General features: G+C 44.6%; 1 protein-coding gene across 1 annotated transcript in view; it reads left to right on the top strand.

Moving 5' to 3' along the window:
* The window catches only part of FRMD4B (FERM domain containing 4B), an 84,750-nt gene that overhangs the window by 67,820 nt on the left and 3,441 nt on the right, over nucleotides 1-13,489 (top strand). The window contains 11 exon segments of the mRNA XM_029083636.1: nucleotides 1,778-1,854; nucleotides 3,079-3,217; nucleotides 3,718-3,859; nucleotides 4,620-4,753; nucleotides 4,843-4,962; nucleotides 6,244-6,472; nucleotides 10,221-10,277; nucleotides 11,579-11,726; nucleotides 12,920-13,045; nucleotides 13,443-13,486; nucleotide 13,489. The exon segment at nucleotide 13,489 is cut by the window's right edge and continues 752 nt beyond it. Of these exon segments, the coding sequence (XP_028939469.1) occupies nucleotides 1,778-1,854; nucleotides 3,079-3,217; nucleotides 3,718-3,859; nucleotides 4,620-4,753; nucleotides 4,843-4,962; nucleotides 6,244-6,472; nucleotides 10,221-10,277; nucleotides 11,579-11,726; nucleotides 12,920-13,045; nucleotides 13,443-13,486; nucleotide 13,489 (1,217 nt within the window).

The following is a 13,489-nucleotide window of genomic DNA, read 5'->3' as shown; positions in this document are numbered from 1 at the left end:
CAGTGGGAGGTGAAGCTGGGGAAAGCCGAGCAGCCGGGAGGGATGGCACGGTGGCTGCCTCTCTCTTGGCTCTTCTCATGTCCTTGATGTTTTCCAGAGTGGCCGGTGGTGCGGGAAGGTGAGTGCGGGATGGCAGCGGGCTGTGCGGGGACAGGGTCGTGTTGGGGATCCCTGTGTGATGGAGCACCCATGGGTGCTATTGCTCAACATCCTGACATACTGCATGAGCTGTTTGCTTTTTAATTCTTTTTTTTAAATGTATTTATTTAAAAGTTTGATGCCAAGTTATAAAGAGGACACTTCTGAAAACCGTGTGGCTGGACAAGGTGGCTTTAGTACAAAGATAAACTTAAGCAGCAGAGTAAAACTTCCACAGTCTTTGAGAAAATGACTTATTAATTCAAGTAAATGACATTTCCCCTTGCTGCATTTTTTATACAGCAGGATCTAATAATAAATTGTAGTACTAGAAAGGCAAGTTTTAACTAAACAGAGGGAAAGGTCACTGAAAGAGCCAGAGTTTTCCCCACAAACACATGCACTGGGTTATGTTCCATTTATAATCTGTTAAGCATGTTTCAAGTGAAGCGTAGCGTAGTACATAATTTTTTACAAAACTTAAAGTTCTTCCTTAGTTGGAGCGCGATGTGTCTGGTTTTAGCGTAGGTCAGAAGGAATGTCGCCTGTGCTGGGGACTTCTGGTGTGGTGGCTTTTGGAAAACTCCTGTAGGGAGGGAGGGGGTCACTGTAGTGGCCTGGGTGCCTCGGCTGGATCACTGGTGTTGAAGCTGATGTCTCCCACTACATGCTGGCCCTGCCTGCCCAGCCTGGGAGGAAGCACCTCATGTATCTCTGTATGGGCATGAGCTCCAGGAAGGAGCTGCCTCTGAACTGCAGCGTGTGCTGCTGCACCTCTGCACCCTGTCACCTTCAGGTGATGTCCTTGGGGACACCCAGACCAGTCTGTGTGTGTGTGCCCATGCATGATGGTGCTACTGGAGATGGGGCAGGAGGTGATCCTGGAGAAACCTGCACTGAGAGGCTGGGGAACAGCTCAGCCAAAGCTGGGCTGAGAAGATGCAAGCCCTGATGGTTCATGCTCAGAGGGTGGCTAATGCTGGTGCAGTGGGAGAGAGGATTCATATGAAATTCTGATCCCACAGGTGCAGCTGCCAAGCCCTGGCTAACTTTGATCTCTTCTCCCAGCTGGTACTTTGCAGGAAATCTGTGGTTTCCTTGCAGAAGTATGTGTTGTGGGGTGGCTTCCTCCTGTACTCCTGCTCCAAAATGTCATGCTGAATCTCTCACCCAGTGTCTTGAGAAGAGAAAGGTCTTGGTTTTCCCTGAGATGCTGCCATTCCCTGGGGATGCTCTGACTGAGGAAACAGACCATAGGTGTCTATGCAGTTACTTTGTATATAGATTTTTTGCATTTAATCAGAGAGGAGAGGACTTTAACTGCCCTCCCAAGATCTCGGTGAACTTCTAGCAGTGAAATTAAATGTACTGTTGATGGAAACAGATGTTGTCACAGACAAAATCCTTAATCTGCAATGCATTGTCTGTAAGAGTGTGAAATTACTTAAGGGGCGTCTTATATATTTATATTTATGTGCTTGTTTTAATTGATGTTATGAATGTTGTTATTACTGAGTCCATGGCATAGCTGAAGATACACAGGAATTGTAATTTGCTGAAATTATATAACCTTGGGGGCGGAGAAAGTTGGTGATTCTTGGAGTGACAGAGTTCTGTTTCTCTCTCCCAATTCTCCTAGCTATTTCAATGGAAACAGCTGGAAAATCTCTATTTCCGTGAAAAGAAATTTGCTGTGGAAGTACATGATCCCCGCAGGTAAGGCTGGAGGAGGCAGTTACAGCAGCAGGGTGAATCTTTACCCAGACTGGGGTTTCACCATCTCATGTTAGAGGATTAGAGTGGGAGGTGCCTCTGAGTTCAACACTGACCTGAGTTTGCTCTGGGCTTTGCAATACTGAGCCTGATCCTGTGCTTGCCAGGACAGACCAGGGCTGGATCTGGTCTGTGGGTGATGGACAATAGTGCTGTGATGTTACCAAGGGAAGGTCACAGTTGTAGTGAGCAACCTGGAGCAACTGTTGGTGTGTTACAGCTCTGGGAGTCCTTCTGAAGTTGACTGTGATGTCCGCTGAGGGAGTTCTTGGAGCAGAGGGAGGATTATTTGTCACAGCCAAATTTGCTCTCTTTACAAAACCCTTGCCTGGTAGGCAGCTGTAATGTGCCTGTGCAGCAGGAGACCTGGGAACACAGCCCTTGGGACCCAGACATGACTTTCTTGCTCATCTTCTGCCCCCCCTGCCTTGCCAGAGATGTTCCCCCCTCTGAGCTTGAGCCTTCGGGGCCTGAAGGAGCACTGCTAGTTAGGGTGGGAGCTCACCCGCAGGATGCTTTCTGTGCCTTCCCCTCAAGATCCTTCCCAAGAAGAAAGAGCCTTTTCCCAGGGTGAATTTTGGACTCTACCTTCCTTTCTGCTTCTTCTGCTGCCATCCTTTCTACCTCTGGCACAGGATGGCTGTGCCTCTCAGCTGGGCCAGGAGAAGCTGTAAGATATGCTGATCTCCCTGGGTCCCCCATCCTGCCCAGTTGGTCCTTTCAGGGTCCCATGGCAGTCTGCTCACCCTTTCCAGGTTTATAGCATACCCAACTGTTGGCCTCAGCAACACAACTGTGCTGCTGAACTAAAGGCACAGCAATTGCTGCTGCTCCGTGTTGCAAAGCTCAACCAGGAGGCACTTTAACTTTGTAAAATCAAAGGGAAGGTTAGGAGGGAGGAAAGGCAGCAGCACTGGTGGTGTCTTGAAGAAAATCCAAGTTTTCACATCAAGAAACATGTAGATGTAGCAGTCAGGGATATGGTTTAGTGGGCACAGTGGTGATGAGTTGATGGTTGGACTCGATGATCTTAGAGCTCTTTTCCAACCTTAATGATTCTGTGATCTCTAACATAAAGGCTGAGCTTTGCCTGGTTGAGGGAGAGGCATTTGGGACTTTAAACCTCAAAGACATATGTTGAAATTGCATTTCTTTCCACCTCCTCAGAATTTCAGTGTCAAGAAGGACCTTTGGTCAGAGTGGGCTGGTAGTACAAACGTGGTATGCAAACACTTCCCTGATCAAATCCATCTGGGTGATGGCAATCAGTCAACACCAGTTTTACTTGGACAGAAAGCAAAGCAAAGTAAGTTGTAAGGCATTTTACTGTAGGCATAAGTTTCAACACCTTTCCTGTGTACCCTTCAGTGTATTGTTGTTCCACGGATAAACCAGTCTCCAGAGAAAAAATACAAATTGTTTTTGTCAGCTTTTTGAGCAGGCTATTAGTGACTGTATTGTTATTCCATCCATTTTAGCCTGCCTGCAATTAAGGGCTATGGAAGTGTAATCACAGAAGAGGGAATTCTCAGTCTCAGTGTTTAATCTGCTTTTTCTTTTGTCTCCTTCTCATGTTAATTTTGAACGTGGTGCAAACAGCAGAGAGATTTTGAGGTGGGAGATGGTTCAGGCTTTGGGGGCAGAGAGGAAGAGGAATGCCAGCACAGCCCTGTGCACCATGTGATGCTGTTGCTTTAGCTCTTAATTTTGTGGGAGATGAGGTGTGAAACACCTTCTGTGACCCTATGCTCTGAAGTCAGAGGTAACTGGATGAGGCTGGATTAATTTTCCTTTAAACTCCTTCAGGCAAAAATTCCTTCAGCAAGAAGTTTGGATGATATCGCCATGGATCTGACAGAGATGGGAACACCAAAAGTTTCAAAGCTAGCGACTTTGGAAGCAAAGAACCAGCTTATTATGGCCAGCAATGGCAGTTTGATCTCATCAGGTAGTACATCATGTAAATATATTTTAAAAGGGAAAATGAGGCTATCTGACCATAAATGCAGTGATATATGTGAAGGCATGTGTTGTTTATGTGTCGGAAACAGTAACATCAGTGATTCCTCCCACATAACTAAATAAGGAAATAAAAATATGCTAGATGGATAAGGACCCATATACTCTTGGTCCATGAATAATTTTATATCAGTCTCATCAAAGTCCGAGGGAAATTTGATCCAGGCTAACTCTGAACACCTGTAGTAGGAGTTGCATTGCCCTGAGCTTCCTCAAAAATGAGCAAAGAAGATATATGCTTCCAAATAAAGCTCAGCTCTGGAGTAGACTTGAGATCTTTCCTTGGACTGTGGAGGAGGTGAAAAGTGGGGAGGTAAAAGCCTGGCTGCCACACATAGGTGCCTTGAGGTGAAGCCCAAGTGAGGAGCCTCAGTCTGTCTTGATTGCAAAGTCAAAGCTAAAATGTCAAGTAGATATTGTAGATATTCCTAATGCATTGATTTATATTCTGGGTGGTGAGTTTTCAGGGTGTATACTTAGGACTTATCATGCAAGTATATACGTTGAGGGTTTGAAAAAGTGTGGATTTCCTAAAAGCCTGTTTGCTGGATGACACGAGAGCTGGGCGGTGCACTTTGAATAAGGTGGTGTTTCGCTGGGCTCATCTGCTTTGGGGAGGTGTCTGCTTACCTGACCAGAAAACAATGGCTTTTACCTGCAAATCCTCTGATACAGAGTGTATTTTTCAGGCTCTCAGGATTCAGAGGTCAGTGAAGAACAAAAGAAGGAGAAAATAATGGAACTAAAAAAGAAAGAGAAACTCCTTCAGGAAAAACTGCTTCAGAAAGTTGAGGAGCTGAAGAAAATCTGCATGCGAGAGGCGGTGAGAACTGCACCTTAGGCTGGGGTCAGGGCAGGTGAGAGCCTTTCTCTCCCTCTGGATCTTCACATGGAGCCCTCTCTGTTCCCCAGGAGCTGACGGGCAAGATGCCCAAGGAGTATCCTCTGAGTGCTGGAGAGGAACCTCCCCAGGTCAGGAGACGTGTTGGCACGGCGTTCAAGCTGGATGACAACCTGCTCCCGAGTGAAGAGGTGAGTGCTGCAGTTTGTTTTCACAGCAGAGGTGGGGTGACCAGACTGGTGGCCAAAGCCACTTGTAAATAATCCAGCTGTCCCTTGACAGTTTGAGGAGGAGGCTGGGACAGTTGCTTGCATGGACTGGAAAATTTAGATGAGTGCCGCCCTTATTTCATCTTTGCTGCCTTTGAAATGAGCAGGAAGTTGGCTGTTTCAAAAAGCCTTAAAATCCCCTGACCTGAACCCCCGATTTGGCCATGCTGCTTGAATTTTAATGGACATTTTCCTGCTAATTACAGAAGAGCAGGTGCATAATGCTATTTGGCAACCCAGGACTATGAGCTTTTCTCAAGCATTGATTTCTGTTGGGTTGAGATTGTGTTTGAACCCAGAATGTGGCAGAGGTGTGTGCTGTCCCCCTTGCAAAATTATCTGTGAGCATAGTTGGGTGACAGGTGACAGCAGGAGGAGATTTATCTCTATCTTAATGCAAGTTCCACCTAAATAAAAGCTCTGTGTATTGCTCAAGAAGCTAGTATGAACTTTACTGACTGAGGAGGTATGGTAATTCAGATATATGCAGTTTCTGGACACATAACATTCCCCTCATTCCTTGTGAGATTTGTTAACAAGCTGTGTCATCCAAATAGTAAGTAGGTGTTGGGCACTTTGCATCTGTCTTTCACTGAAAACTCGCTGCCCTGCCTTCCAGGACTGGTGTAATCCATGTCTGCAGCAAACTGATTTTATGTAGACTCTTTAAATGCTGTTGAAACAAAATTCTGCTGACCAGATTTAATAACGTGTTGCTTAGCACTTCTGCAGCACCTTTCATCTGAGCCTCTCAAAGTTGTTTACAAACAACTAATTAAAGCCTCCAACTCCCTGTTATGTAGGTATGGTGATTTAAATTTCCTTTTTTGTTTTCTCTAAAGCAGAGAGAGATTTTTTTGAACAGAGGTTTTCAGGCTTGGTTTTGGAGCAGGAGGTTTAACAACCTGCATGTTGGCTTGTGTAACAGAAGGGTCTAAAGCTGAATTTAGGTATCTGTATTACATCACCAGGCTTGAGAACTTTAGACCTTTCTCAAGAGATCTCATAATCTTACACTGGTCAGAGAAATAAGATGTAAGGATTTCATATACTTAGATTGTTTTGTGTATAAACTTTGGTATTTCTGTCTTTTGTGCTCAAGATTTCACTTCATTGCAACAAAAATAGATCTTCTATCCAATAACCTTCGCTGATAATTGCTACCCAGAGTAGAAGCAAATAACTCTTCTCATCAATTTGCAGGATCCCGCTTTGCAGGACTTAGAGAGCAATTTTGTCATACAGCAAAAGTTGGTGGAAGCTGCAAAGAAACTTGCCAGTGAGCCAGACCTCTGCAAAAATGTGAAGAAGAAAAGAAAGCAGGAGTATGCTGATGCTGTAAAAAAGCTGCAAGAAATAGAAAATTCCATTAATGAGTATAGAATCAAGTGTGGCAAGAAACCAGCCCAGAAATCAACTCTTACTCTACCAGGTAAACAAGAAAATTCCCCCTATTCTGATGAAAACAGAAAAAGAAGTAATTTGGCTCACTTAGAAGTTTTGTTTACATCTCCTCTATATGATTTTTATCTTCTCCAAGGCAGTTCAGTAAGAAAAATAGAGATGCAACTGCTGCATCTGATACGATAAGTGCACTGCTTATAGGCTGAGGGCAGAACAAGCTGCAGTTCTAGGAACAAGTGGAGACACGTTCCAGCACCAGGTACAGACCAAAGGTGCTGTACATAGAAAGGTTGGCAGGAACATCTCAGCTGAGACTGGTGTGGGGTCTGAACTCTTAGTGTATTGAGTAGAGTTGTATGTCTGAGCTGCTACATGCAAGATCTCTCTCCCTTTCCTTCCACAATGCTGCAGTTCACAGAATCCCAGAATGGCCTCGATTGAAAAAGCTCTTTAAGATCATCCAGTCCAATCATTAACCCAACACTGACAAGTCCCCAACTAACCCATGTCCCTCAGCACTATGTCTACACGACTCTTCAATCCCTCCAGGGATGAGGACTCCACCACTGCCCTGGGCAACCCCTTCCAGTGCCTCAGAACCCTTTCAGCAAAGAAATTCTTCCTCACATCCCATCTCAACTGCCCTGGCCACAACTTGAGGCCATTTCCTCTTGTCCTGTCACTTGTTCCTTGGCTGAACAGACCCACCCCCACCTCTCTCCACCCTCCTCCAAGGGACTTGCACAGAGCCACAAGGTCTCCCCTCAGCCTCCTTTTCTCCAGGCTCAACAACCCCAGTTCCCTCAGCCACAAGGGAACTCAGCACACTTGTGCTCCAGACCCTTCCCCAGGTCCGTTGCCCTTCTCTGGACACACTCCAGTTCCACCAAACATAGAGTGTGTGAGGTTTTTCTATAAGATAGAGGAAATAAGGATCAAAGACTTTTTTTCTTGATTAAAAATTAATGATTTCCAGGAAGACATTAAGTAAAGTTCAAGAGTTTATGAATGCAAATAGTGCCATGCAGGTTTTTGACTAAATGCATTTGCCAGTGATGAGCACAGTGGAAGCAAATATCCTTGGCTCCTCTGTTCTGAAAGTGTGATTTTTCCTAAGGGAGGTGAGATTCTTGCTGCTTCATAGGATAAAGCATGGAAACTTGGTAGTATCCAAGCCAACTGAAGGAATCTGGGAGTAATAAAAGCTCATAGGTATTGCAGGCTTTTCTAGTTTCTATAGTGATAAACAGTTTTAGGAAATATTGTACTACTTTTCTCTGTTGCAAATATATATGGATAATAGTTAATGTTTAATTGACTTCTTTTTGCCATCTTTGTCCCAGAGGAAATATTATTTCATGAGGTTAGTGAAGGGTTTCCAGGGAATTGCAAGGTGGGAAAGAAAATGCAAGATTTTTCTGCTGTTTTCAGTGATACCCTCTCACTGCCCCTTGAGATGAGGCCTCTTGCCAGTATGTATTTTCCCTGGAGGAGATCCTTCTCCTGTGCACTGCCTGGTTTCTGTTGGGGAAACCTTCACCGTGTCCCATTCCCTTTGAGAGCTTGGTTTGGATTCTTACCCAGCACAAACCACAGCAGCACTGGGCTATCCATCATCACAAAGTACTTATTCTGAAAGGTTGATGATTGCTATTTAATGTGGCCCAGCTAGTTCCTGATTGACAGAGATGAGGAAAACATCTGTTTTTCCAGTCTCTTGCTCACCAATCTGGATACTAATTGTGGGAGGTGCTGTATTACCTGGGACACGTGGTGTGTAGTAATGATCAGGAATCTACTGGAGGCCAGTGAGCAGCAAGAGCCCTGTGAGGCAGCATCCGTCCACACTCACTGTTGTTTGTTGTAGGCAGCTTTTTGTCCTGTTGTGCAAACGAGCAACTTAGGAGTTGGTCCTTATACATTTAGCTCATTGTTTTGCAATATTTTATATATGACGTCCTTGTTTGCTGTCTGAGAAGGGGGACACAGCCAGAAGGGATGGGACTCAACGTCTTGGAGGGTCTCCCTTCCTGCACATAGGGCTTCAAGACAGCAAATACTTAGCCAGCAGGAAGTTAGCTGCCTTCCCTGTGAGTTCCTGACTCTTGCAGTGCAGTGTGTATGTTTACACTGTCTGAAGCAGAATTGTCATCTGCTTCAATAACTGATTTTATGTGTAACATTTTCACCATTGCTGACTGTACTCTCGGGCTCAAGGTCCAGGATTTCAGAAAGCTGAGCAGTGATGAGTCGCTTGTGGCTGAGAATTTGGGGAATGACTTGTTGGAAATGATGTGTTAAATAGTGAGATTGATTTATTGGATCAAACTGTAGCTATTTTCATCCCAGCCTCCAAGGGCTGGGAGGTGAAGGACATACTGGACTGTTTCCTGCTCTGTGTTCCACTCTTTTTCCCTCACTTCCTCTGTAGCCCAGAGTTTCTTCCACTTTTGCAGGGAATTATACAGATTAAGAATTTAAATTCAGAACTCCCCCATAGATCAGCATTGCAGACCCCACATAAATCCAGCAGTGTAGCTTTAGCCTGGCTTTTTCTTTCTTTTTCTCCTCAGTAGGCTTTTTTCTTCCTTGCACTGGGCCCAGTTCCATATTTCACCACCATGTGTTCAAATTCATGTGAATAAGCTCCCCTGAAGCTTTTTCCCAGTGTTGGGTTGCAAGCAGAGCTGCAACCCATCCTCGGTGGTCTGACAAGTCCCCCAGGGCAGGGGCCAGCCCTGATGTTTTGCTGTTCTTGAAAAGCTGCTGTATTTACTGAATCCTTGTAACCAGACCTTTCCTCACAGCAAAGCACCACGCCACGGGTACGTTGCATGTGCTCATGATGAGTGATGGAGGAAGCAGGTGTCATACACAAAAAGTGGCTGCCACCCTTGTCTTTTGCTGCTTCCTTTCTCTCATGCATGGAGGTTCACATAGACTTTTTACCCCACCAGCACTGTGTCTTGCCAGAAACTGTCTAGGAACAGATTTTTCTCTAGATCATTTATCTCTAGTGCTGCTTTTTCTACAATTAGGCTTTTTTCAGCCTAATTTCTCTGTCACTGCTGGTCTGTTCTAAACTTCAGCAAGGACAGGCTGGTTTTGAGTGAGCAATAGTGTGTAATACCAAGGTGAGAGGACAGGCAGGTGAAGTAAAACGCTTTGAATAAATAATAGAATGTAAAAGAAACAGAAAAAATTTGCAATGTCCATAGAACAGTTATTGCTCTCTGTGTTCTTGGAATTTGCAATAACTTGATTGAAATCAGTGGAATTATTCTGGATTGATGTTAAATCTAATTGAAACAGAATTTGTATGCTGATGAAACATTCAAAAGTGAATGCCAGATTTCAAAAGGTATTTCTTACCTACCTGGTGGGATTTCAGGTGTACCTGGAGGAGATTAGGTGCTAGCAGCCAAGATCTACATGTCTGTGTATGCTCCTGACTCCTATTCAAGCACCAAAACACCCTGTGAGATCTGTTGGAAGTTGAGTGGAAAACACCTTTGTTTGTAAATCTTGGCCTGACTCCTGCTGCAGTTAAAAAAAAATAAATAATCAAAATCTCCTTTGATAGTTACATAGGTAGGTTGCTGAACTGCAGTGAGTGTGACTAGGTCATGATATGCTCCAAAGCAGGACTGTCTTCAGGCTGTTGATGGCTAAAGCATAGAGATTGTAGCTCCAAAGCTGTAAAAAATAAACTGTATGTGATACTTGGAAATTAATGTTGCGTCTCCTATGCTTAAAGTGCTTATTTTCATTCACAGATGATATAATTCCATCAGAGAGCAGCTCCCTGTCCGATACAACAACCTATGATGATGGTACGTTGCTTATCCTTTTCCTCCTGTGAAGTGCGCGGGTTCAGAGACTTTCCTTTGACTTATACTCCTTTAGTCTGCTATTTTGGTGGCTTTCAATGACAAATTACTTGATAGCAGAGGAAAAAAGAGCTTGATCAGGAAAGTCTTTCCTCAACGTGGGTTAGTTATTGAAAGTGTCTGCTCTGTGAGCTGATCTGAGTTGTCTCTAGAGAAGGTGATTGGTTTTAACATGACCAACCTGTGAGCCAAAGGCTTTGAATTTCAAACCAAACTCCATCCCTAGGACCTGGACAGAGGTGGATGAGTGGCTGAAGGAGTTACCAGCTGGGAGGATTTGCACAGCCCTTCTGTCCTCACAGCTCCTATAAAACGTACAAAAAAGAATAGGCACAGATATTAACGATCTGTTTACGTTTATCTGTTACCTAGTGAGCCTGCATCTTGCCTGGGTATGGTGTTTGCTCAGCTTACTCATTTCACACACACACCCGCAGACACACATTCACACCCTGTTCCACAAGGTGCAAAGGACTTGGCTTGCCTCTCCCTTAAACTGGATAATCATCATTTGGGGACAAACATTATCTAAATTATTACTCACTTTTCAGTTACAGCCTGATTCTGATCTTACTTTGTCCCAGTTTTAGACCTGTACAACCCATCTGGTGCTTTAAATTGGAGTTACACCTGATTCCTGCTTGTAAAAGTAGAAGTAGAGCCAGGGCTTTGGCTTCTCCAAGTGTTCTCTGTGGTACTCGTCCTGCATTTATATGTATTAGCTGGAGTTTCCTGTTGGCTCTGATGGGACCTGGGTTGTGCCCTAAGCAAAGTGGGAACAAGGATCAAAACCAGCATCTTCCCAATTGCCTTCAGCCAAATTTGTCTGTCGGTTCTTTGCTCATTCAGTCGCTTTTGAAGTCGGTACGTTTTAGATTGTGTTTAAAAACTAATTCTTAAAGTGTCATTTTCAAGTAAAGACCTGGAAGGTGAGGGAGAGGAACTGGCTTTTGCAAAGGCTGAGCTTGCCTGCTTGGCTCTGGGAGGGATCGTGCTGCAAACAGGTGTTTTCCCAAGGAAGTTCCACTTTGTGATTTGGCACAGCCCCAAGCTGTGTGTAATCTCCATAGGAGCTGGTGCTGCTGAGATCTGTGTGAGCCTCCGTGGTGTCCTGTCTGTGTGGAGGAGAGCTTGGTGCAGGCAGGAGAGCCTTTCTAGATTCATGGCTTCATGGTCCACAGATTTGCATACAGGGCAAAAATGTCAAGGATTTTGCTAACAAAATACAAATTCCTTTCCAACAGTCAGTGAATCGCTTCCTGTGCCAGCACAGAGACCCAGCTCTGCACAGCTTTCTCCAAGGCTTCTTCCACCAAAGTCCCTCGGGGTGGAGAGAATTCATCTCAGAAAGTCATCCATAAACGAGCAACTCTTGGAATCCAGACACTCCAGGTAGGACACATCTCGCTGCCACTGTGCTCTCTGCCTTGTCCCTGCTGAGACTCCTGTCACTACGGGTGCTGCAGCAGAGCCTGCTGCCTCCACCCTGCTCTGCAATTCCTTCCAGGATTTGGTGATGGGAGCTAAATTCCCTTTTTAGTAACAAAAGTGTGTATAAGTAGTTGTCACAATCTCTGAAATTTTAGGGTAGTGTAGTCCTTGTGAAGAGGTTCAAGATGGGCAAGAAATTTAATAGCAAGGGCAACGTTTAAAGAATTGCTTGTGCCTACCAGAACTGTCACCTTTTGTCTCTGTTTGTGATTTGTTTTCAGTATTAATTAAACAACTTGTAGTTTTCCTGATGACTGTGCTTAATGGCTTCAGATAACACCAAACCATCCCTGTCCCTCCTGATGGTATTGGTATTTCAGCAGATACGTTGTTAAAGGATACATAATTCGTGTAAGTCCTGATGGGGAATTCTACATGTAAGAGCAGATTTACTGGGATTCAACCAGTAGATTCAAAGTAGGTTCATTAGTGCCACCTGCAGTGACTGGCTGAGGTTCCTGTATATATCTGTGGGATTTGGGCACTTCCTGAGCTAGAACAGTTCCATGGAGCACGTTGATAGCAGTAGCTTCGCTGATGGTTGTGTGATCATGTTAGATGGGTTTGAGCTAGTGCTGGTTGTTCTCAATGTTAAGGATTCCCACTGATCTTGATGTTTTTGGACTGTCTTGCACGAGCAGGCTGTTGAAGGCATGCTTAAAAGTGTTTTAAAAGTTTTGGGCAATGTTGTGTCTTTGCTTTTTTTCTCATCTGTCTCATCTGATAAGCAGAACACTCCTCCACATGAAGTTCAAAAGTTGAATTATAGCCATATGTGACCATTTAGTTGTGATGTGCTTCATTTTAAAACACTATTCCTTTGCTTCTCTGTTACCTGCTCTGTCTCTTCTGCTTCATACTTGTGTCCTTTGGCAGCAGCTTTTCCCATCAGTCATCCTGTGAGGACCTCCTCTGAACCATAAGAAGGTGTTGATTTTTTTCTCCTGTTTAACAGTTCTCTTCTTTATACAGTTATGCTCTTCCCTGTTTTTACTGCCCTTGGTCTCATTTCTTCAAGCCTCATGGTGCACATATTCCGTGTGCTGCGACTTGCACAGCATTTAACCTAACTGGGGTTGTCTCCTTGATTACAGGGACCCACTTTCAACTCACAGTAGTCCCTACCGAACCCTGGACCGGCCACCCCAGCCCCACGGGGGGAGAAGCATGCCTACAACCCCTGTGCTGACACGCAATGCCTACAGCAGCAGCCACTTACAGTAAGGGCACTTTGTTTTAACTGTGATGTCCCATGTTCTGCTCCTAGCTCAGTTACTGGTGTAGACTTTTACCTACTTAAAAAATTGAGAGAGTCTTCCTGTAAATCATTACAAAAAGTGAGTTTGTGAGCTTTGCTGCATGTATCCCTGTCACAGATTAACCTTGCTCACCATGACAGATTTTTGGATAGAGGGATCTCCTACTGTTCCAGCAAATGTAAAATTCAGCCAAGCTGAATTTCTTGCAACGCAAATACCCTGTGTGGAAAGAAAAGACTGGGTTTGTATTGTGCCTTGGTTGGGAAGCCTGCATGACTTGCCATGTGTGCCTTCTCCAGCTCTGTGTGTATGTTTATGTGTGATTGCCTTGAACCAACCTACATCTGTGTTATTTCAGGCCAGATGTTTCCCCGCACCATTGCCGGCAGCGTAGCGGGAGTCTGG

This window comes from Antrostomus carolinensis, unplaced genomic scaffold (assembly GCF_000700745.2).
Source record: "Antrostomus carolinensis isolate BGI_N321 unplaced genomic scaffold, ASM70074v2 scaffold3522, whole genome shotgun sequence".
NCBI classification, from domain to species: domain Eukaryota; kingdom Metazoa; phylum Chordata; class Aves; order Caprimulgiformes; family Caprimulgidae; genus Antrostomus; species Antrostomus carolinensis.
The sequence above is the reverse complement of the archived record's forward strand: the minus strand, read 5'-3'. Positions and strand labels throughout refer to the sequence as shown.